General features: G+C 41.7%; 1 protein-coding gene across 1 annotated transcript in view; it reads left to right on the forward strand.

Annotated features, from left to right (window-relative positions):
- The first annotated feature begins 317 nt into the window (after positions 1–317).
- Positions 318–22,681, forward strand: part of LOC115933782 (aldehyde oxidase 4-like) — a 72,266-nt gene continuing 49,902 nt past the window's right edge. The window contains 7 exon segments of the mRNA XM_031008849.2: positions 318–371; positions 2,553–2,610; positions 7,382–7,478; positions 10,182–10,290; positions 13,903–14,029; positions 18,213–18,278; positions 22,108–22,187. Coding sequence (XP_030864709.2) covers positions 318–371; positions 2,553–2,610; positions 7,382–7,478; positions 10,182–10,290; positions 13,903–14,029; positions 18,213–18,278; positions 22,108–22,187 — 591 coding nt within the window.

The following is a 22,681-nucleotide window of genomic DNA, read 5'->3' on the forward strand; positions in this document are numbered from 1 at the left end:
TTCTCCTAGGGAAATCGGTCTTAGACTCCAAAGGAAACACGTGAAGATGCTGGTTTGACTCATTGATGAAAGAGAAAGAAATGGTGCTGCCCAGGGCTGCTGAAAGTGTTCGTGGGCTGGGCAGAGGGAGCCCTGGTTGGTATTCCTGGTCTGGCAGCGCAAGCTATAAACCACCCACATCAGGCTGCCACTGTCAGTTTGGGCTTCCTTGGGGCTGATAGGCGTCCAAGTAATTACTCTAAAATATCTGCTCTTTGAAAGAACAGAAAGCAAACATACACTATCCCAATGAAGGCTTTGTGTGTGTGTGTGGCATGATGCCTTCCCTTCCCCATTCTGATGAGCTGATTTTTTTTGTGAATGGAAGAAAGGTAAGTTTTTGACATAATTATTATGAATTTTCGTGTATTGAGGTTGAAAGCCAAGCTTTTTTCACTGTTATGCCACTTCTTATTTCTTTAATCTTTCTCTTCTGTCATTTTCCAGTCATATATAGTGGTACGAATTTGAACATGGGTTGTTAGTTCAAGTTTCGGTGCAAAATTATTAAAGTGTGGGGGCTTGTGTTTACTTTAATTTTTCTTTTGAATCCATAAAGAACTCTTTTATTTGTTATAGTGGGAGTGATTTCTGACAGGTGAGCCTCAGGGCACGGTTGTGAAAAACTGTTATCCCCTCTTTATTTGGATATTAGCTCTACGTGAGTTCACCAGCCCTGTTTTCATAGAAGGTATATATGACATCGATAATGATAATAGCAAAGAACTCTCAGATGATTTTGTTTTGCCTTAATAAATTCCCACAGGCTGATCGATTCACCTAGAGGTCGGTGCACCCCCTGCCTGGGCAATACCAAAAGTCAGCAATTTCCCCGCCAATAAGAGAGGTGGCAACGTGAATGCTTAGCTTGTGCCAGATGTTCTCAACTCAGTGCTGTAATGAGTAAATGAAAAGTTTGAGGTGCTTTAAAGTCAGGATGCGTATCTAATTGTTTGAGATAATTAGAAAAAAACTAGAGAAATAATAAAAGTGGACAGTTATTTTAGAAAGTAATTTGTTGTAATGGGTCAGGCGTGGTGGCTCACGCCTGTAGTTTCAGCAGTTTGGGAGGCCGAGGTGGGCAGATCACTTGAGGTCAGGAGTTTGAAACCAGCCTGGCCAATATGGTGAAACCCTGTCTCTACTAAAAATACAAAAAAAAAATTAGCCAGCAATCCCAGCTACTCTGGAGGCTGAGGCAGGAGAATCACTTGAACCCAGGAGGCGGAGGTTGCAGTGAGCCAAGATTGTACCATTGGGAATTTTGCCTGTCAAATAGCAAAAAATGGTCATTTTTAGGAAGCCTGTGAACTAATAAACAAAATAATGAAAGAGAAAGGACAGAACAAAGAAAGCGTGAGGTTAGTGATCCTGAGGGAACTGAAGCCAACTGGAACATCAGAAAAATAATTGCTGGGTGACAATTTGCAATAATTCTATACTTGGCATGTTGTATCGGATAAACGGATGTCTTTATAGCACAGCATAGTGTCATCAGGCCATGCTCCCCCAGTGTGGTGGGGGCAGGATGAAGGCATGGTAGACCTGGCATGCTTATCATCAAACCCTACCCTCCGTCTTGTTCCAAACTTGAAATAATTTCCACTGCCACACAATTGTGGTGTGAAAGAAAATACAACTATAATGCTTTCTTTTGCTTCTGCGGTGCCACTATACTTAGTCCCCTACACACACAAGATTTAGAGCGGAAGGTTGCTGAGCTCATCTCTGGCTGAGTAAATCTTCTGAGGACTTGAAAGGAAACTTGGAAATAGAAGGCATTGTATGAAGAAATAATGTGGTTTGTTGCCTTTTTCTGAGATGGTAAAAATAAAAAGAATGATGTCCTCTTTCTCTGGGTTCAGTGTTGCTACCCTTCCAGGCAGGTTTCTGTAATCACTTCCCTAAGTTCTTGTGCTTATACAAACACGAAAACTGCCTGCATTCCTCCAGGGCTAGGGAGGGCAGATGCACCCGCTATAATCCATTGGCAGGAGCAGCCTGGAGCAAGACGTGAGGGGCACAGCCACAGTTCATATCCCCTGCACTGGCACTCCCACCTCACTGGGGGATCGGGAGTGGCTCCCTGGGAGATGCTCAATTAGTGGCAGAGGCAGGGAAGCAAAACCCTGTATTTTAGAAATCTCCGGCTCACCTTTTTGATGACTTTCTATGGCCATGAGTTATCTGAGTCCTTTTAGGAACTCAGTGTCTCTGTGTATCTGTTTCCATTTGGGTCCAGATACAAATGGACCCAAAGCCAAGGAGGAAAAACAATCTGGAATTTGTAATTGTTATATATATTAGAAAATTCAGAGACATTGGAATAATATTCCACTATTTCTTCAAAATTCTACTTCCATTTGTTAACAAAAGGTTTTTTTGTTGTTGTTGTTATTTTTTTCCTCTAAAGTCACCATCTATCAAAAACATCACTCCAAAACAATGGACTGAATTGCCCTAACTTGTTGATATTATCCTCGTAAACTCTCTGCTCTCATTTCACAATGTAGGTGACAGAGAGGAATGCTGATCCTGAAGTAAATCTACTGTTCTACGTGAGGAAAAGACGTATCCTTTTATTTTACTGTGATCTGTCTGGACTGGGCAGTTAAGAGGGAGCATGCTGAGACTTATCTAGGAAGTTGCCTGTGTTTAGTCTAGATAAACGGTCTCGTGTTCCATTTGTACAGTCTAGTTGGAGTGCAGAGAATGCATCTAAACGTGATAGATTCATGTATTATTTGTTGTATTTTTTACTTGAACAAAACCCAAAAAAATCATCCAGTGAACCATGAGTGTGCTCACTTTGGAAAGAGCTCTATGGCCTTTGAGCCCCGAGGTCACCCTGATGACAGCTTCATATTCAGAAGTGTTAATATAAAAAATGTCTGGCCAAGCTTTTGTCCAGGCAGATGTTCAGGGGTGCATGTCACTGACAATAGTGTCCCACAAAGACATTTCACTGACTGGTCCTATACCCTTTCATAATCCTCATCAGAGAAAACAAACTTTTATAAATATATTTCAAAATTCCGAAGTGTGGCTAATATACTCCCAGCTCTCCACCACTGGTCTTGACTCCCCACTCCTCCAAGACCTTCAACAGACCTTCGGTAAATGCTTCTTCCTGAAGAATTTCTGGAGTTTGGGTACAACTATAAAGGAGTAGGAGGGAGTAGTTGTGGTTATACGAATCTGTCTATGAGACAACATCATATAGAACTACACACAACACATACACATGTGAGTGCTGTATGAGAGGTGAAATCTGAGTAAGTTCTGTAATCTAGTTATCAGGATCGTAGCAGTGTCAATTTCCTGGTTTTGATGTTGTTCTGTAGCTCTGCAGGATTTTATCAGCTGGGGGAAGCTGGAGGATGGGTATATAGGACAGCTGGTACTATTTTGGCAACTTCATGTGAGACTAAAGTTCTTTCAAAGTAATAAGTTAAATATATACTTATTGAGGACCTACAAAGTGCCATGTTCTGTGTTAGCCTCTAGGGATCCAGTGGTGAACAAGAGAGCATTATCCCCTCTCTCTGTCCATTTGTGTCCCAACATAAACATCTAAAAACACTACTTCATTGCTCCCTATTCTTCCCTTGCCAAACTTATCTAGGAAATGGTTTGTACCTGATGCTTCATTTTCATTCCAGACTCCATCTCTCACGACATAACTCCTCGTAGTCCCATTTCCTACCCTACCATTTTACTACTCTGTAGGGGACTGCCTCCTAATGTCCCAATCCACTCACATTCCAGACAGGCCGAATCCCCGCTCCCTGCTCCTGCTGTCTCCCGTATACCCAGCTTCAACAGCTCACGAATAGTCAGTCAGCTCTGCCACTCCCCTTTTATATCATTTCTAAATCCACTACATTCTTCACCATGCTTTCTCTAGACATTCTAAAATGAAGACATTCATCTATATTGGGAGTGAGCTGAAATTTCACAAACTCCCGAGTAAATGTGGCAAGAACCAGCTTCAGGCAAAACCAACACTCAGCCTCCCATTTCCCCATCTTTCCAGCACCCCCTCTCTACCTTTCTTTCTGGTGCCTAACATAAATAAGTAATTCTGGGCAAACAAGACTCATCTGGCACTTCCAGCCCCCAACTTTTGATTAGAGTCAATAGTTCTGGGCTGGGGTCTGGGATATTATTTTTAAATTATCTCTCCAGTGGGTGGTTTTGATGAATGGCTAGTATATGAGGAATGAATATTGGTGGATAAACACAGATTTTCTGCCAGAGTCAGTACCCAACTACTTTCACAGGACTCCCATGTCCCTTTCCAAAGCCCTGTACCTAAATGTATATTCATAATTTTATTTTTTTTTTCTTAAAGCAGATCCTTCATATTGCAAAAACGTCAGGCTCACATAAAACCCTAGTTTCCTGCTGACTTGGGGCCCTGGCTTACGCATCATTCCCAGAGTGGAACGCAGCCACACAAAGAGCAAAGTGTGTTTGGAGGCATCCCCATCCCCCTCTCACCATTCCACCTGCTCCCTTCCCAAGGTCAGAGGACCCTGCGGAGTCCCACAACCTTCCGTTGAGTCACCGCAGCAGCCATCCCGGCTTGCCCTGCCCAAACCTGCTGGGGCACAATCTTGTATCCCTTACCTCTTCACCTGGCTTTAAGCAATCCGATCTGCGGAACCAGATAATGCACCACGAAGAGGGAACGGCCCACAGCTACGCGGGGCAAGGAGGGTGTAGCATGTTAAAGTTGTTTAATCTTCGTGAGATCCTGGCTCTAGGACAAAACTGGGACATGGGTGTCTCAGAGGCACCCCTAAATGTTTGCCCTCATGGACCCTTTGCTGCAGCCCTGATGTCTCTTGCAGTTCTCAAAATAATTCTGACTTCATTTAGCTAACACATTTTACCAAGCACCAGGTGTTCAGAAGAAAGCTGGACACACACGGCCTCTGCCCTCATTCTAGTGAGGGAGACTGCCAGTGCAATGGCAAATAGAGCAAGCATGGGGAGAGCCATGCTGTGGGCACAGGGAAGGTCACGCAAGCTGGGCGTGGGGAGCAGAGGAGGAGAGGGTGGATGAGTAGGCATTTTCAGGGCACGCCAAAGGCCTAGGGTGTTCCAATCAGCAGCATAGGGGCCAAAGGCAAAAGAATAGAGTGCTTTTGAGGAAATGGGAGAAGTTGATCCTGACAGATGTAGAGAGTTGAAGGTGGGAGTGGGAGGATGTGACAAGAAATGAAGGAGAAATAAGCAATGAGACCCTTGAAGCAAAGGACCACGTCTGACCCTGATGTCACATTCCCTGCCTGGCACAGAGGGACACGAGAACTCAAATGATGAATGACCAGATTCCATTGTAAATCCAGGTTCCGCTGCACACACTGGCTGCCCCATTTAGTCTCAGGACAACTTCTAGATATACTGTGGGGCTATGAATCTTGGGGGCACTAAGAAAGCTCTCCTACATAAAGGATCAAGAAACACACTTCTGGCCAGGCACAGTGGTTCACACCTTTAATCCCTGCTCTTTGGGAGGCTGAGGCAGGCAGATCACTTGAGGCCAGGAGTTCAAGACCAGCCTGACCAACATGGCGAAACCCCATGTCTACTAAAATTACAAAAACTTAGCTGGGCGTGGTGGCTCATGCCTATAGTCACAGCTACTAAGGAGGCTGAGGCAGGAGAATCACTTGAACCCTGGAGGCAGAGGTTGCAGTGAGGTGAGATTGTGCCACTACACTCCAGCCTGGGCGACAGAGTGGGACTCCGTCTCAAGAACAAAAACAAAAACAAAACAAAACAAAAAAAAACAAACAGACAAATTTCTGAGGTATAGGTTGTATTTGACCTAAGTAGAATTGCCAGAGTCAGCATGTAAACATACAGTACACCCAGTTAGATTTGAATTTGAATGCAAGGGACATGCTTATACTTAAATATTATTCATTGTTTATCTGAAATTAAAATGTCATTGAGCATCCTATATGTTATCTAGCAACCTTACCTAGGATGAGTCAACAGAAGATAGAAGCAACTGAGTCAGGCACTTCTATTGAGGGTGGAGGGAGGGGGCACCAAACTAGCTGTTGGGGGCCCAGGGGAGAAAACAGCATCACAGAGCTGTTTGAAGGCCTGACCAAGTGAGAAGCGACCTCCATCTTTGAGCCAGATAGCACCTGGGTTCTTTGATTGGAAATTTCAGGACACCAAAAAGAGAAATAAAGGATTTCCTTGCATTCCGCACCCCATTCAATGGGCCCTTTAACTAAGGTATGACCCACATTACTTTTAGCCTTCTGACTGCAGGTAGAAAGCAGGACTTGCCAGAGCAGTCTCGTGCTCAGGGATGGCATTGCTGGCTCAAGCTGGGGACAAAAGAACAGAGGAGAGGGATGTGCAGCCCCTCTAGGATGCTGCAGAAAATTTCTCAGCTCTTTGCCGCAGCTACCAGGAGTATCCTGACCCTGTATTATCTCTTCATGGACAGCAACTTCCAAGATGAAAATTAATCTTAACCTCTACCCAAGCCAATTATAACCTCCACCCATAAAATCCTTTTTAAACTTCACCCAGAGAAGGTTTCGAGTGTATTCTGGTACATGCTTATAGAACCTAAAGCAGGGGATTTACGTATAGTATCTGTTCTCCCTTTGTGAAAATATGCAAACATCTTACAGGAAAAAAGATATGTAGTGATTGTTGACATAACTGGTTCAGGAGCCATGGTTATTAAATTAATAATGTCTAGTCTCATAAAAATATAATAGCATTACATTGCAGTACTAGGGAAAGTTAAGCCTCACAGGGAGGATTTTTGTAAGTTCTGCACACAAACCACATCCCACCACCTCTACAGCAATAATGTTACATGGGTCCAGAATCCATTGTCCACAACTCAGAATTCAGCAGGCTTTCTCACAACTCATTTGGATGCAAACCCCGACCTGACTGACATGAGGCTCTATGTAGCTTTCCTGTATCCTACTTAATGTGACTGTGCACATGTTTCACTGAGGAGACATAAATGTGTTTGATTACAAGGTGCTGCCCTAGACCAACTGGGAGTGCTATATTATTACCTTTCTAAAATCTGAACAATTTTAAATTCAGAAATGCATCTGGATCTGAGGTTTTCAGACAAGGCAGGGGAGGCCTGCAAGGATTTCTTCTTACCTTTCATCAGTGAGCTCATTCATAAGCAAAAAGCTGAACAATCTCTCTAAGCAAGAAACAGTGGCCAACTTGGTACAAGACTCAAGAAAACATGTTACTTGTTATAAGTAGGCAAGGGGGAAAATGTAGAAACCAAAGCGGTCTGGGCCCGCCTTTTCCTTGACTCCCTTCCTTTGAGTCCATCTTACAGGCACTAAATATGCCTGTGGAGGAGGTGGCTGCGGTGCCTGCACAGTGATGGTGTCGAGATACAACCCCACAACCAAGACGATCCAGTATCCTTTGTGTTGGCATCAGCCCCTGCCCGCTCTGGGCATGCCTGGGAAGGGTGTGGAACTGTCACTTTTCTTGTCAATGTGCCTTCTGCCCCTCCTCTCTCCAGGTGTCTAATGCACTCATGCTGCCTCTAGGCCTGCTCTCCCTGTAACTTCCCAAACTCCAGATCTTTCCACAGATGTTCTTCCCATCAGAATGTATCTATCCTGTGTGCCTGTCTATCAGGCTCTGCTCTCTATTGCTGTAAAAATATTTTATTTGCTTCTGAGTAGGAGATTTCAGGGTAAGATCAGGCAAGAATGGCTTAATACAAATAAATTACTAGTAATATCTTGACCCTGTATTACCTCTTCATGGGCAGCAATTTCCAAGATGTAGATTAAATCTTAACCTCAACCCAAGCCAGTTGTAGTCCTGGTGGAAGATTCAGGTATTCAACATATACTAAGAAGAGTTGTTTGCCTGTAAAGGCTGAATGAGACCTTAAATCATGCTTCATGATTGAGTCAGCATCTCCTTGACCTAAAAATATAGTTTTGCTCACTGATTGAATGTGGTGATGAAGGAGTTGTCTAGCATGATTCCCAAGTTTTTGCCTTAGGTGCCTGGATGGTGCCATTCACAAATTAGGGAATTTGGAAGAGGGGGAGCAGGGAGGGGAAAGTGGTAAGTTTAGCTGTGGAGTAATTATGGGGCACCTACAAGGGACTGTTCAACAGGCACCAAGATAGACAGGTCCTTTACTTAGAGAAGAGATCTCATCTGGAGCTATAACTTATTGGAAGTTATAAATAATAACAATGATAATAAAAATAGTATGTATTGAATGCTTATTGGGTACCAGGCACTGTTCAAAGAAGCTCACATATGTTATCATATTTAGACCCGCAAACAACTTTAAGACAGGCATTATGATCGCTCACATTTAAAAAAAAAAAAAAGAGGAAACTAAGACAAAGAGAGTTAAATAACTTGCTCAAGGTTCCATGGGCCAGGTAATGGCAAAGGCAGGTTTTCAGCCCAGGCCACCTGGAAGGTAGCGGGAACTGTGGGAGAGCATATAAGTGTAGGACACTATAGAACAACAAAAAGAAAAATGGGCAAAGAAAGAAGGCCTCACAAAGGAGACCAACAAGGAGTAGCCAGGGTTGAAGGAGGAACATTGAGAGGAGAAAGCTCCAAAAAGATAGAGATGGTCACTAGTATGAAACACTAGGAGTGGTCACGGGACATTGGATTGCTCCCAGAGCAGTGACAGCTGAATGGTGGAGATGGAAGGCAAGGTACAGTAGGTATAGATGTGACTGGAAGGCAAGGAAGCTGTAGACAGCTCTTGAAGAAACGACCAAGAAAGGAAAGAAAGTTGGGCCAATGTTGGAGGGGCACATAGGTTTTTGGATTTATTTTTTAGCATAGAAAACACTTGAATTTATTTCTAAAGGCAAGGTAATTTGGGGAAATGAGAACCCTAGACGGGAAGAGGGTAGGAGGACCATTGATGATGGGGCGAATCTATGTGGCGCCAAGAGTAGATGGGATCCTGAGATCGGGGGAAAGGGAGGAAGAAGACTTCTGTACGCACTGAGCCTTGAATGGAGGTGAGACTGATTGCAGATATGAATGGCCACAGGCTAGGCGTGAAGGGAGCTCATGCCTCTATTCCCTGCATGAGGCATAAGGGCAAGATGAGGAGAGCAATGAGCACGGGAAGAGTCATTGAGAGAAAGGCAGACGGAGGCAAGATCAAGAGGAAACAAACCTTAACAGGGAGGGAAGTGGAGGACATGAAAAACAAAAATGTATCTGTTGCATGAGGTACCTGGGGCCCGCCCTCATTCTGTACACTAAGCGCTCTTCCAGGGTCCCTAGCTAGTTGGCTGGATGGCTTCCAAAGAGCTTTGTTGATTCAAAGGGCTGGGGAAACCACGATCAGCAGTCTATCTTTTCTTCAGAAGAATAGCATTCATACTCTCAGCCCGGGTAGGGAAAGAAAGGAAACATTCCCTGGGAAAGGGGCAATTTCCCATACCTGAAAAGAGGCTGGGACTTAGCCTGAGTGGGAATGAAGAAGCTAAATTTAACTAATGAAGCCTGTACTCCATTCCCAAGCAGGGAGATGGGAATCAGGGAGAGTAGCCAATCTGCCATGTCATTAACACAGGCGCCAGTATGGGAGAGATGGTCAAGGCAAGGCACAAAACAGTGACTTTCATACTTGGCCATTCCTCAGTTGGAATCGTCTGAAGAGCTTTAAAAAGTGATTAATTGATCCCTCACCAGAAGTTCTGTTTAATTGGGCTAGGATACAATCAGAATATCTACAGTTTTTAGAGCTTTCCATGGTTAAGAATCACAGGGCCAAGCTACCCCTCGGTGGTTTACTAAGTCAATAGATCATTTTTATGGTGAATAAAAGGCTTCCTTTCCCTGGAATGAGAAAAAAAAAAAATGGAGAATGAGGGTGTCTTGAAGGTCCTACACAAGGTCTTCCTTATTCTTTTCTTCCATATCTTTCTGCCATTCTGCACCAGCCATACATAAGTTTTTTCTTGGGCACATTCATAAATTTATGGTTTTCTATCTAGCCTGCTTATTCTCAGGGAAATACAGTCTCATGACTCTCCTGGACTGAAATAACCACAGAGCTATGCTACCCACTCCCCATGATTCCAGTGTGTTCTCTTTACCTAATTCCATCACAGCCATTATCCAGCAACGGCGTGCCTGGTACCCATCTGCTCTCTGTATGGGGCTGCAGTCACCACTGTGGAAGGTGTGGGAAGCATCAAAACCAGGATTCACCCTGTGCAGGTAAGAGCAGAACGCAGTCTGGACCAGCTGATGGCATCCCATGCAGTCTAGTATACTCCATTTAGGTCACCACCTTTGAACTCTTTTGTGCTTTTAAATTCTCATTTTGTAAGATTCAGTGCTTCATAGCTACGGATCTTTTCAGAGATCTTGTCAAGATCCTTTCATTGATTTTAATATATCTTAAACCCAAGACTTTCTCAGCCCTATCGTTGCCCAAAAGTGAAAAAAGAACAATCCAGTTTGACAAGAGAAGAAAATGAGATAACAAATCAGAAGTTTATGGAAAATACTAGTTGTCCATTCCATTTCAAAATTACTAAGCTCTGATGGAGAAGCCAGTTCTGTGTACAAATACTCCCCAGGTGCTCTCCAGATGTCTGACAAGTAACCATACAATATGCTACAATGAAACACAACTAAAATAATGCAGTGTTTACTAAAACTTCAAAAACTTTTAAAAGAAATGGTAATGTAATTGTTATATACTAGAATAGGAACTTCTTCAAAGGTTGAATTTTAAGGGCAATGTATAGAAAAATTAATTATAAACAGCCATATTTTCCCATGAGTTTCCTTTTCTTGGAAGGCTGTGGTTAGAACACAAAGCTCTCCTTTCAAGAGCTTTCTACAATGACAATGTCTTACCTTTGATGGGCACTTGTTAACAGTAGAAGGTATTTTTTAAATTAGAATTATTTTTTAAAAAATTATTATGGATACATAGAAGTTATACATGTTTATGGGGTACATGTGATATTTTCATACAAGCATATACAATGTATAATGATCAAATCAGAGTAAATGGTATCCATCACCTCAAACATTTATCATGTATTTGTGTTAGGAACATTCTAATCATACTCTCTTGGTTCTTTTGAAATACACAATAAAATATTGTTAACTGTAGTCACCCTATTGTGCTACCAAACACTAGATCTTATTCCTTCTATCTAACTGTACTTTGGACTTATTATCCCTTCTTTATACCCCCCTCTCCACTTACCTTCCCAGCCTCTGGTAACCATCATTCTACTCTTTATCTCCATGAGTTCAGTTTTTTTTTTTTACTTTCCATATATGAGCAAAAGCATGTGATATTTGTCTTTCTGTACCTGGCTTATTTCACTTAACAAAACATCCTCAAGTTCCATCCACGTTTTTGCAAATAACAGGATCTCATTACTTTTTACAGCTGAATGATATTCCATTGTGTATATGTACAGCATTTTCTTTTTCCACTGTTAAAACTTCAGACAAATTGAATTAAACAGAGTTTAATTGAGCAAGGAAAATAAATGATTCACAAATTGGGCAGCCTCCAGAGTCACAGCAGATTTAGACAGACTGTAGGGATGCCTTGTGGTCAGAGCAAATTTATAGACAAAAAAAGGAAAGTGATGTACAGCAAAGGAAATGAGGTACAGAAACAGCTGGATTCAGCTGGGTTGGTTACAGCTTGGCTTTTGCCTTATTTGAACACAGTTTGAACAGTAAGCAGTGTATGAGTGGTTGAAGCATGGCTGCTGGGATTGGCTGGGACTCAGCTACTGTTGCAGTAGCATATCTCTAAGTTAGGTTTTCAGTCTTGTCTATTGCTAAGTTAGGTTACTGTTCCTCCACAGGAACTCAAATATGGAGGTATGGACGTTTCTCAGGTCATATTTAGTTCGATTTAACACCATTTATGTGTTGGTGGACACTTACTAATAGATTGATTCCATACCTCAGCTATTGTAAATAGTGCTGCAATGAACGTAGGAGTGAAGATATCTCTTTGATACACTGATTTCCTTTCTTTTGGGTATATTCCTAGCAGTGGGATTGCTGGATCATATAGTAGCTCTATTTTTAGTTGTTTGAAGAACCTCCAAACAGTTCTCCATACTGGTTGTACTGAGATTCCCACCAACAGTGTATGAGGGTTCTCCTTTCTTAACAGAAGGTATTAATTAAGTCATTTTACTCTCTAAATACTGGTTTCTTTATCTGTGAACTAGGAAGTGTAATTTAGAGGAAAAAGTAAAATACTCTGAAGCCATGTTCATGTGAGTTTTGGTCTTTACTGTAACTCATTAATTGTGCGACCTTGGGTGGTTTTCTTGACTTTTCTTCATCTTCAAAATTAGGGTAATAATAGTATCTTCTTTAGAGGATGGTTATGAGAATAAATGAATAGTCGTAATAATAGGTGTCTTTCAGCCATAAACTTAATGACTTTCTTTCTCGTTAAGATCTTATCCCACACTTGACTCATCTCCTTAACAGTCATAAAAGCACTTTATGCTGTACTTGGTCAGATTTCTTTCTCTCAAATCTTGGTAGTACGGGTGATAGGTTTGTTAAGTAGTATCCTGCAGCAAGCTTGTACTGGCTCATCAAAACCAGTAATAAATTTTGCTTGCACTGGCTTGTGAAAACCAATAATAAATTTTCAGGAATTTTGCAAGCCAGCCTTGGAACACAGCCATTACTAAAAATTAAACTATATAAACTTACAATTAAATCATTTATAAAATAATATCAGCCGGAGTGGAAATATTTATACCACAAAAATTAACAGAAAATACAAATCAGGACTTCTTTTTCCTCCAGGAGAGCCAGCAGTTAAATATTCCCCAGCATATTTACAGCCAGGTTAACATGCCACATCTGAAACAACTTGCCATCTAGCAATAAGTCCAACCACAGCCATACTTTCCTCTCACATTTGAACAATGGCTGTCCTTTCCATTGAGCCACAGGTGAAGTCTGTGGCTTTCATTTTAGGAGCCCATGCTGTTTGGAAAACGTTTATTTAAAAGCATTTGAATCACACTCAAGCCGGCCAGCTGAGCACCCTGAGAGGCATAGGACTGACACACAGAGGGACCCCCAGAGCCGTGGCTCACATCTGTATCTTCATGGAATAGGGTCTCTGTATAGAGTAGACAAAGTACATTGTCATTTATCACTCTCCTTTTCCATTGTTTTGTATGTTCTGTCATTGCATTTGAGTGTATAAAGTTATATGTGCATAAATTAACTATGTGACTAGCATGCTGCTAAATAGCACTTCACCATTCTCAGAGCATTCGTATTGATTATGGCATTTAATTAATAACAACTTCTATCATATAGATGGAGAAAGTTATAAAAATGACTTGCCAGAGACTACATTAAATGATTTGTGCACATTCATTCATTTATTCCTATAACCATCCTATAAAGTAGACACCATTATTATCCTAATTTTAAAGATGAAGAAAAGTCAAGTAAATCGCTCAAGGTCACACAATGAATGAGTTGAAGTAAGGACTAAAACTCACATGAACATGGCTTCAGAGCGTCTTACTTCTTCCCCTAAATTATACTTCCTATTTCACAGATAAAGAAATGAGGTCTAGAGAGTAAAGCGACTTAATTAATACCTGCCACTAGGCTGTTCTTGAGGACAAAAATAATATGCATATGGTTCCAAGAAATAAAAGTGTTTTTCTTCCAGGATACACCTTTCATCTTTTACCCTGAAGTTATTTCTGGAAAGCTAAATGTATAAGCTCCACTGCTTCTTGTTGTTCAAGGCAGAGAAGCAAGAGGTCTAAAGCATAAATGATGTACATTGTCTCCCAGGAAAGACTTGCCAAGTGTCATGGCACGCAGTGTGGATTCTGCAGCCCAGGGATGGTGATGTCCATCTACACACTGCTGAGGAACCACCCAGAGCCAACCCCTGAGCAGATCACCAAAGCTCTGGGAGGTGAGCGTTCTTGACCCTCTGCAGGCAGAGCCCAGGTTAGAAAGTGCCCAAGTAACTAAAGAAAGATATCCCAGCCCATGGAGAGAAGTCATAGCACAGTTTTGGGGTTCCAGGCACCTGGCCAACAGGTAGGCCTCCATAGTACCTGTCTTGACACAAGTTCTTTCTACTTTGTCTTAGCAACGGTGATGCCAGAAATTGGGGTGATATTGGTTTCCTTACAAAACTTTTTCCTCTAGTAAAGCCCTTTGTAACTCTGCAAAGGCATTGAAATGCACTGCTTCTAATACTTTTAACACAATATTTTCCAAATGTGGAAATTTGGATAGTGTGGAAAAATAGAATTTTACTGTTTTTTTTGTTTGTTTGCTTGTTTGTTTGTTTGTTTGAGATGGAGTTTCTCTCTTGTTGCCCAGGCTGGAGTGCAGTGGTGCAATCTCGGCTCACTGCAACTGCCTCCCGGGTTCAAGCGATTCTCCTGCTCAGTCTCCTGAGTAGCTGGGATTACAGGTGTGTGCCGCCGTGCCTAGCTAATTTTGTATTTTCAGTAGAGACGGAGTTTCTCCATGTTGGTCAGGCTGGTCTCGAACTCCCGACCTCAGGTGATGCGCCCGCCTCAGCCTCCCAAAGTGCTTGGGATTACAGACGTGAGCCACCGCACCTGGCCTGCTGTTTGTTTTTTAATTAGTCTGTTAAAATCATTCATTAACTTTACTTACTAAAATTAATTTGCTGGCCAGGCGCGGTGGCTCACGCCTATAATCCCAACACTTTGGGAGGCCGAGGCAGGCGGATCGCAAGGTCAGGAGATCGAGACCATCCTGGCCAACATAGTGAAACTCTGTACTAAAATACAAAAATTATCCAGGCGTGGTGGTGCATGCCTGTAATCCCAGCTACTCAGGAAGCTGAGGCAGGAGAATCGCTTGAACCAGGGAGTCAGAGGTTGCAGTGAGCCGAGATCATGCTACAGCACTTCAGCCTGGCGACAGAGCGAGACTCCATCTCAAAAAAAAAAACAAAATTTGCAAAGAGGAAAGACTTTCAGATACTTTGCATTTTTATATTCTGGTTGGGGTCATTTTATGTAATAAGATCAAGAAGATCACAGACAATGATTAGTTATCACAAATAAGCTTAGAGAGCAATTCAATCTCCTGTGGCAAAATAGCTATCAAATTTAAATGAACAGGGCTGGGCGCGGTGGCTCAGGCCTGTAACCCCAGCACTTTGGGAGGCTGAGGTGGGAGGATCACCTGAGATCAGGAGTTCGAGACCAGCCAGGCCAACATGACAAAACCCCATCTCTATTAAAAATACAAAAATTAGCCGGATGTGGTGACACCTAGTAATCCCAGCTACTCAGGAGGCTGAGGCAGGAGAATCGCTTGAACCCGGGAGGCAGAGGTTGCAGTGAGTGGAGATTGTGCCACTGCACTCCAGCCTAGGCAACAGAGCAAGACAATGTTTAAAAAAAAATTAAATGAACATAATTTTCCACTAGAAAAAAAAAAGCATGTTAACAAATGTAGTCTCCTGTAACAAACATACCGAGTTCCAAGGTAACTCATTACAGGTTCTTAGAACAAAACTGTAAAAGCAAACATCTGAATATTATAGGAAAGCTCTCTGTCCCTTTCAATAAACAGACCAAGACAGAAACTCAATTTTATGATAAAAAGATGCAGAATAAAACTAAGCAAAATTTTAACTTAAATATTATAGTAACTTGCATACAAATATTCTTTAATATTTTCCCTTACTACTCAACAATTTCTTCAGTCAAAATTTTTTGGTTTCTCATTCAATAATATTAAAACTTTGGACTGAAACCTGAATGGATGTGAACAATGGATAATCTTTTCTCAATAATTTAATCCACACTAATGAGGTATTTGGAACTTTGAAAAGCAGAGATCGTATGATTTGACGTACTTTTTCTTTGTTTGCCTGAGATATACAGGCAGTCTTACTGAGATGGATTATTTCCTGCCAGATTCTATGCCTGTAATTCACATTACAACTATCAATGGATGGTATTGCCAAGTTTGGCTAAGTGAATGAAGTAGATAACCTCATTCTAGGTGTAGAGAACTTGGAGAGTATATTTTGTTCCACAATCCATTTACTTGTGCTCTTTCTAGAGTTATAAATGTTAGGTTCACTGATAATCTTCATGTTCATATTTTAAGAAAAACAATAATATAAAATAAAGTTCAAAGAAATGTAATTAGTATAAGCACATAACTTCTCAAATGATTAGCTGGTACAGATCATTGTTTCATTTAATCTAGTCTTTTCAAGACTAAGAGAATAGAAGAGAATTTTTGAATTTTTTTTCTTAGAATCAGAAGGATTTCTGTAACGTATGCAATTAGCTTTCCTTTGGTGGGCCTTTAGTAGGGCTTATAGACTGAACACTGACTATGTGACTAAAAACAAAAACAAAACAAAGCACCCCAGTGCTGGCTCACACCAGCCTTTAATGTTTGCTTACAGTTTATCAGCAAGAAGGTATTCACTGCCTCTTAAATACTTCTAGTTCATGTCATGTAGTTATATTCTAGGCATTGTAGCTGCATCCTTCTACTCTAAAGAAGAATTCTAAGTTCACGGCCTTCTGTATTTTTTCTTCTTAGCAAAATGAAGAAATAGATTATGGTGTCTTCAGGCATTCTTGTGTATGCAGTTTCTTCCTAAATTATTGTCATTATACTAAAAAGAAAGGAGTATACCTGTTACTCAGGTTTCATATGACTTACTGCATCAGGTTCTACAACACTTTACTTATAGATGTTTAAACCTGCCCAGTCCTCACATTGTTTCTAAAATGTTTAATCTGTAGTTGAATGTAATTTTATATTTACTTTTTGGTATAAAAATAATATACTCATATTATTTAAAATGTCCAAAAAATTAAAAGACAAGGAAAAACTCATTCATAATTCTGCCACCAAGACACGACCACTGTCAAATATGTCTGTGTTGTCAGTCTTTTTTTATATATCGGTTTTGTTGCTTATTTTAACTTACTTGTGACCATTATATATAGAATTTTAAATTATATGTACAATTTTAATAGTATAACATAAGAATTTTCCCATGTTATTAAAACCTCTTCATTAATATCATTCATACTGGCTGCAAAATATGAAGATTTTTTTTAAAGACAGTGATTTCCCTCACCCTTTCCACCATATATTGGAATTGTTGACTGATTAAAACAATACCAGGTACTTATTGAACACCAACTGTGCTGTTCTGGAGAGGTTCAAAGACATCCAAGTCAACTTTACCTTCTTTAGGAGCTTAAGATGCACTGAGGGAGACATACACACATAAATGACCCTACTCCTCAAGCATAGGGGATGCTAGGTCTACAGAAAGATCCAGACAGTAAGTGGTATGGCTCTGGTCTGGTGTTTAGAGCAGACCCCACGGAGAAGGGGAATGGAGGTCTTGAAGAATGTTTCCAGTCCCTCTTCCCCTAAGAAAGCACTTGAGCTGGGCGCAGTGGCTCACACCTGTAATCCCAGCACTTTGGGGTGCTGAGGCGGGCGGATCACCTGAGGTCAGGAGTTTGAGACCAGCCTAGCTAACATGGTGAAACCTCATTTCTACTAAAAATACAAAAAATTAGTTGGGCGTGATAGCGCACGCCTGTAATCCCAGCTACTCAGGAGGCTGAGGCAGGAGAATTGCTTGAACCCGGGAGGCAGAGGTTGCAGTGAGCCGAGATTGCGCCATTGCACTCCAGCCTGGGCAACAAGAGTGAAACTCTGTCTGAAAAAGAAAAAAGAAAGAAAGCACTTGAAGGAGAAGAGACTACATGAGAAAGGCTTGACAAAGGGCCACACATGAGATGTTATAGGGTGGCAGATCTGCGAGTTATAGGGTGGCAAGTATGAGATGTTACAGGGTGGCAGGTATGCCACTGTGCTGGAAATAAGACAAGAAGGGGAAAAAAAAGCTTTGTGGTATTTTAAGAAAGAAAATGTAATCACAAGGTCTGTTTTCGAAGAACATCTCCAGGGGAAACATTTGTTCCAAAGAACAAACTGGCTGGGTTTAGGGGAAAAAAAAGAATCTAATTACTAACATAGTTATTTTTCTGAAAACATTAAGGACTGATATGCAATATATTCCTGTGCTATTCATTAAAACATGATCCCTTCTTAATCAGGTAATTTGTGCCGCTGCACTGGATACCGACCAATCGTAGAAAGTGGAAAAACTTTCTGTGTGGTAAGTTTAAAAAAAAATTCATTCTATTGCCTTGACATGTTAATGAACCTTTGCATAAAATAATCTATTCCATTCAATAATTTCTAAAATAGCCCCACATTGAACTTTCTAATCACTGAAGTTGCTTAAATGCCCACTGTTGGTATTTTCTTATGTAAACTCTTAGCATCTATCTTGTTTATAGCCCCAAATTTGGCACTTTCCTAAGAAGTATAATATATTGCCCATGACTTCAAGAAATGAATACTCTCTTGAAGAAAATGAAACATAGAAACAATAAAAGTGTAATTTAAAAGCAAGATTTTAAAAGTTCAATATATCCTATATATTATATACATAAATTTCAAAGGAACCTGGATTAAATAGAATTAATGAATGAGAAGAAGAGAGACAGAGGGGACTTATTGAAGAAGGGGAGTTTTGAGCTAGGTCCTAAAGGAAGTGATGGAAATGAATGGCTGAAGAAAGGTCAGTAGAAAATTCCAGCTCATAAAATGTGTGGAAGTAGGAAGAAGAAAGCTAACCAAGGTTCTGGTAAGAAATTGATGCAACTGGCCAGGCACGGTGGCTCATGCCTATAATCCTAGCACTTTGGGAGGCCGAGGTGGGTGGATCACCTGAGGTCAAGACCAGCCTGGCCAACGTGGTGAAACCCCTTCTCTACTAAAAATACAAAAAATTAGCTGGGCGTGGTGGCGCATGCCTGTAATCCCAACTACTCCGGAGGCTGAGGTGGGAGAATTGCTTGAACCCTGAGGGCAGAGGTTGCAGTGAGCCGAGATCGCACCACTTCACTCCAGCCTGGGCAAAGGAGTGTAACTCTGTCAGAAAGAAAGAAAGAGAGAAAGGGAGAAAGGGAGAGAGGGAGGGAGGGAGGGAGGGAGGAAGGAAGGAAGGAAGGAAGGAAGGAAGGAAGGAAGGAAGGAAGGAAGGAAGGAAGGAAGGAAGGCAGGCAGGCAGGCAGGCAGGCAGGCAACTGAAGCATTGGAGAGAAAGAAGATACTGCTTGAGGCTAAGAACTTTAGCCTTGGCTAGGCACGGTGGCTCAGGCCTGTAATGTCAGTACTTTGGGAGGCCAAGGCAAGTGGATCACTTGACATCAGTTCGAGACCAGCCTGGCCAACATGGTGAAATCCTGCCTCCACCAAAAAAATATAAAAATTAGCTGGGTGTGGTGGTGCCCACCTGTAGTCCCAGCTACTCAGGAGACTGAGGTTGGAGAATCTCTTGAACCTGGGAGGTGGAGGTTGCAGTGAGCCAAGATGGCATCACTGCACTCCAGCCTGGGCAACAGTGAGACCCTGTCTCAAAAAAAAAAAAAAAAAAAGAAAAGAAAGGAAAAGAAATGTAGCCTTAAAGCTGATAAACAACATGTAGTCATTGTCTGTTTGCAAACCAGGAGTAACACAATGACAATAGTATTTCAGGAGGAGAATTCTTGGCACCTGCCAATGGAAGGATAAGCCTGGGGAGATGTGCTGGGAAGTGAGGGCATGGACTAGTGCAGTTCCCCACGCATGAGGAGTGACAACCCAGGCCAGTGCGGCATATGTAGGGACAGAAAGATAACTTCCCAGAAAGGAATTGCAAGAATCATAACCACCAGACAGTGAAGAGTGCAGTGAGAAAGGAATCCAAGTCACCTGCAAAGTTCAGAGATTGAGGAACAAAATAGGACAAAAGAAGGTGGAAAAAAAATCATTTCATGTAAAAAGGAGACGGAGACATACTTTTTTTTTTTGAGACTGGGTCTCTCTCTCTGTTTCCCAAGCTGATCTTGAACTCCTGGGCTCAAGCCATCCACCCACCTCAACATTGCAAAGTGCTGAGATTACAGGTAAGCCACTGCACTTGGCCAAGACATACTTTTGAGAAGGTTTCAGTTAGAAAAATTAATTTGATGTAATTTTTGTTAACCAAAAACAATTCTAGGTGCACCAGGTCATTCCAAGTACTATGAAGTCTTTGAAAAAAAAAAAAATGTACTTTTTATGCAGAATGAAGAATGAAGAATGAAGAATAATGAAGAATTTCAAGAAGTTTTACAAACTGTAGGCTAGTTTATTTTAAATCCTGGGCAAGATACTATTTATTTTAAAACATATGAATAGCCAATATTTCACTATTTTGACCTACAAAAAATAGCAACTTCTTCATATGATTTGCACAGCATTGTCACAAAATCCAAATCCCTTCTTAACTTTGTAGAAAATGACCTTTCAGGCTGGGCACAGTGGCTTACACCTGTAATCCCAGCACTTTGGGAGGCCGAGATGGGTGAATCACTTGAGGCCAGGAGTTTGAGACCGGCCTGGTCAACATGGTAAAACCCTGTCTCTACCAGAAAATGCAAAAATTAGCCAGGCATGGTGGTGCACACCTCTAGTCCCAGCTACTCAGGAGGCTGAGGCAGGAGAATCACTTTAACCCAGGAAGCAGAAGTTACAGTGAGCCAAGATCATGCCACTGCACTCCAGCCTGGGGCGACAGAGCCAGACTCCGTCTCAAAAAAAAAAAAGAAAATGACTTTTCAAGTGAAAGTATCAGCTGCCACTTTTGCAGCAGTTCTTATGTGTCACACACTGTGTCAAACTTTTCTCATATTTAAATCTAACAAACCTGATTAGGATGGGTCTTACTATCCTAATTTAACAAGCTCAACCCAGCTTGTATATGTTAAAGCAGGAACTAGAACCCAGGTCTCCCTGACGCCATCTAAGAAGCACGGTGTCTCCAAATCACCACAGATCATTAAACAATGTTTGCATATTGAACAGAGCAAACAAGAATAATTAGTCTGGCTGGGCGCAGTGGCTCACGCCTGTAATCCCATCATTTTGAGAGGCTGAGGCTGGCAGATCACTGAGCCCGCGAGTTTGAGACCAGCCTAGCGAAGATGGCTAAACCCTGTCTCTACAAAAAATGCAAAAATTAGCCAGGCATGGTGGTGCGCACCCGTAATCCCAGCTGCTCAGGAGGCTGAGATGGAAGGATTGCTTGAGCCCATGAGGTCGAAGCTGCAGTGAGCTGACATCTTGTCACTGCACTCCAGCCTGGGCAACAGAGTCAGACCCTGTCTCAATAAATAAATAAATAATCTGATAGTTGTAACTGACAAATGAATTCAGGCAGAAAATAATACTGTGGGTCTGCATGACTCTCTTGAAAATTAAGGTTAATGGTTTGGGACTTGAATCATCCAAATAATTCAGAATGACTCAATACCCAAACGAACTCAGATTTTCAGTTATTTATATGTGTGCATAGAAAGTCTTAAAGGCAGTTTGTCTTCCCAGGACTCTATTAAAGATATATGCTGTATCACCACTAAGATAAAGAAGAGCAATCTGTTTGGGTTTTGGGGGTGGATTGGTTTTGGGAGGTTTTTTTTAGAGATGGGGCCTTGCTATGTCACCCTGGGTGGAGTACAGTGGCTATTTACAGGAGTGATCATAGCTCACCATAGCCTCAGACTCCCAGGCTGAAGTGATCCTCCTGTCTCAGCCTCCTGGGTTGCTGGGATTACAGGCACATGCCACTGCATTCAGTGTTTGGGTGTTTTAGTTACCACATTACAACTCTATTCTATATATCTCACTTCTAGTAGGAAGTCTTAGCTGGCTGACCTCACCCACCTCTAACCCCTTTTGTCTTCCCCTGAGACTTGAGTGACACCATTTACAAGACCCTATCATGAGCTTGGTGGCACATTCCCTATAATTTTTTCTAATTGTTAAGTGACAGTATAGCTTGTTACCTTCCCCAACAGGTACTCAAGTAGGTGTTTAAAGAATCAGCCAGTGAATTTTATTTAAACTGCTTTACCTCCTAAGGAATCAACTGTCAACTGAAAGGATCGGGAAAATGTTGCATGGATCAAGAAGAGGGGTCTTTCGTGAATAGATGGGAAAAAGTAAGTATCTGGTTTTTCCACCTCCATTGGGATTGACTGAGAAATACCCACATAAATCCGAATTCATTCAAGGTTTCTATTCTTTTCACTGAATAAAGTACAAAATAAGTTAATACAAGGCATAAATATCTTACAGAGCTCCCAAAACTGGCCAACCCATGACTCCTGTAAGACTAGTCATCACAGAAGCCTGTTTTCCTTCAGTACAACTTTTTGTGCCTTCATCTGGGTTTGCCAATCACCCCCCCACACACACACCCCAAATCAACAAGCACTAAGAAGGTCTAAGCAATGGTGCACTTTCATGCTTATGGCAGATGAAATCCACAAATATCTGAGACCCAGCACAGGAGTTTAAAACCTTTGCCAATTCCCGGCACCAGTGGAGGAAAATGAGAATCCAGTTAATCTTCAGGGGAAACCAACCCACGGTCCTGTGAGGGTGGAAAAAGTTTCATTCAGGAACGATCTATGGTTCTGGCCCCTCCGTTTTG

Source organism: Gorilla gorilla, chromosome 11 (assembly GCF_029281585.2).
Source record: "Gorilla gorilla gorilla isolate KB3781 chromosome 11, NHGRI_mGorGor1-v2.1_pri, whole genome shotgun sequence".
Taxonomy (NCBI): domain Eukaryota; kingdom Metazoa; phylum Chordata; class Mammalia; order Primates; family Hominidae; genus Gorilla; species Gorilla gorilla.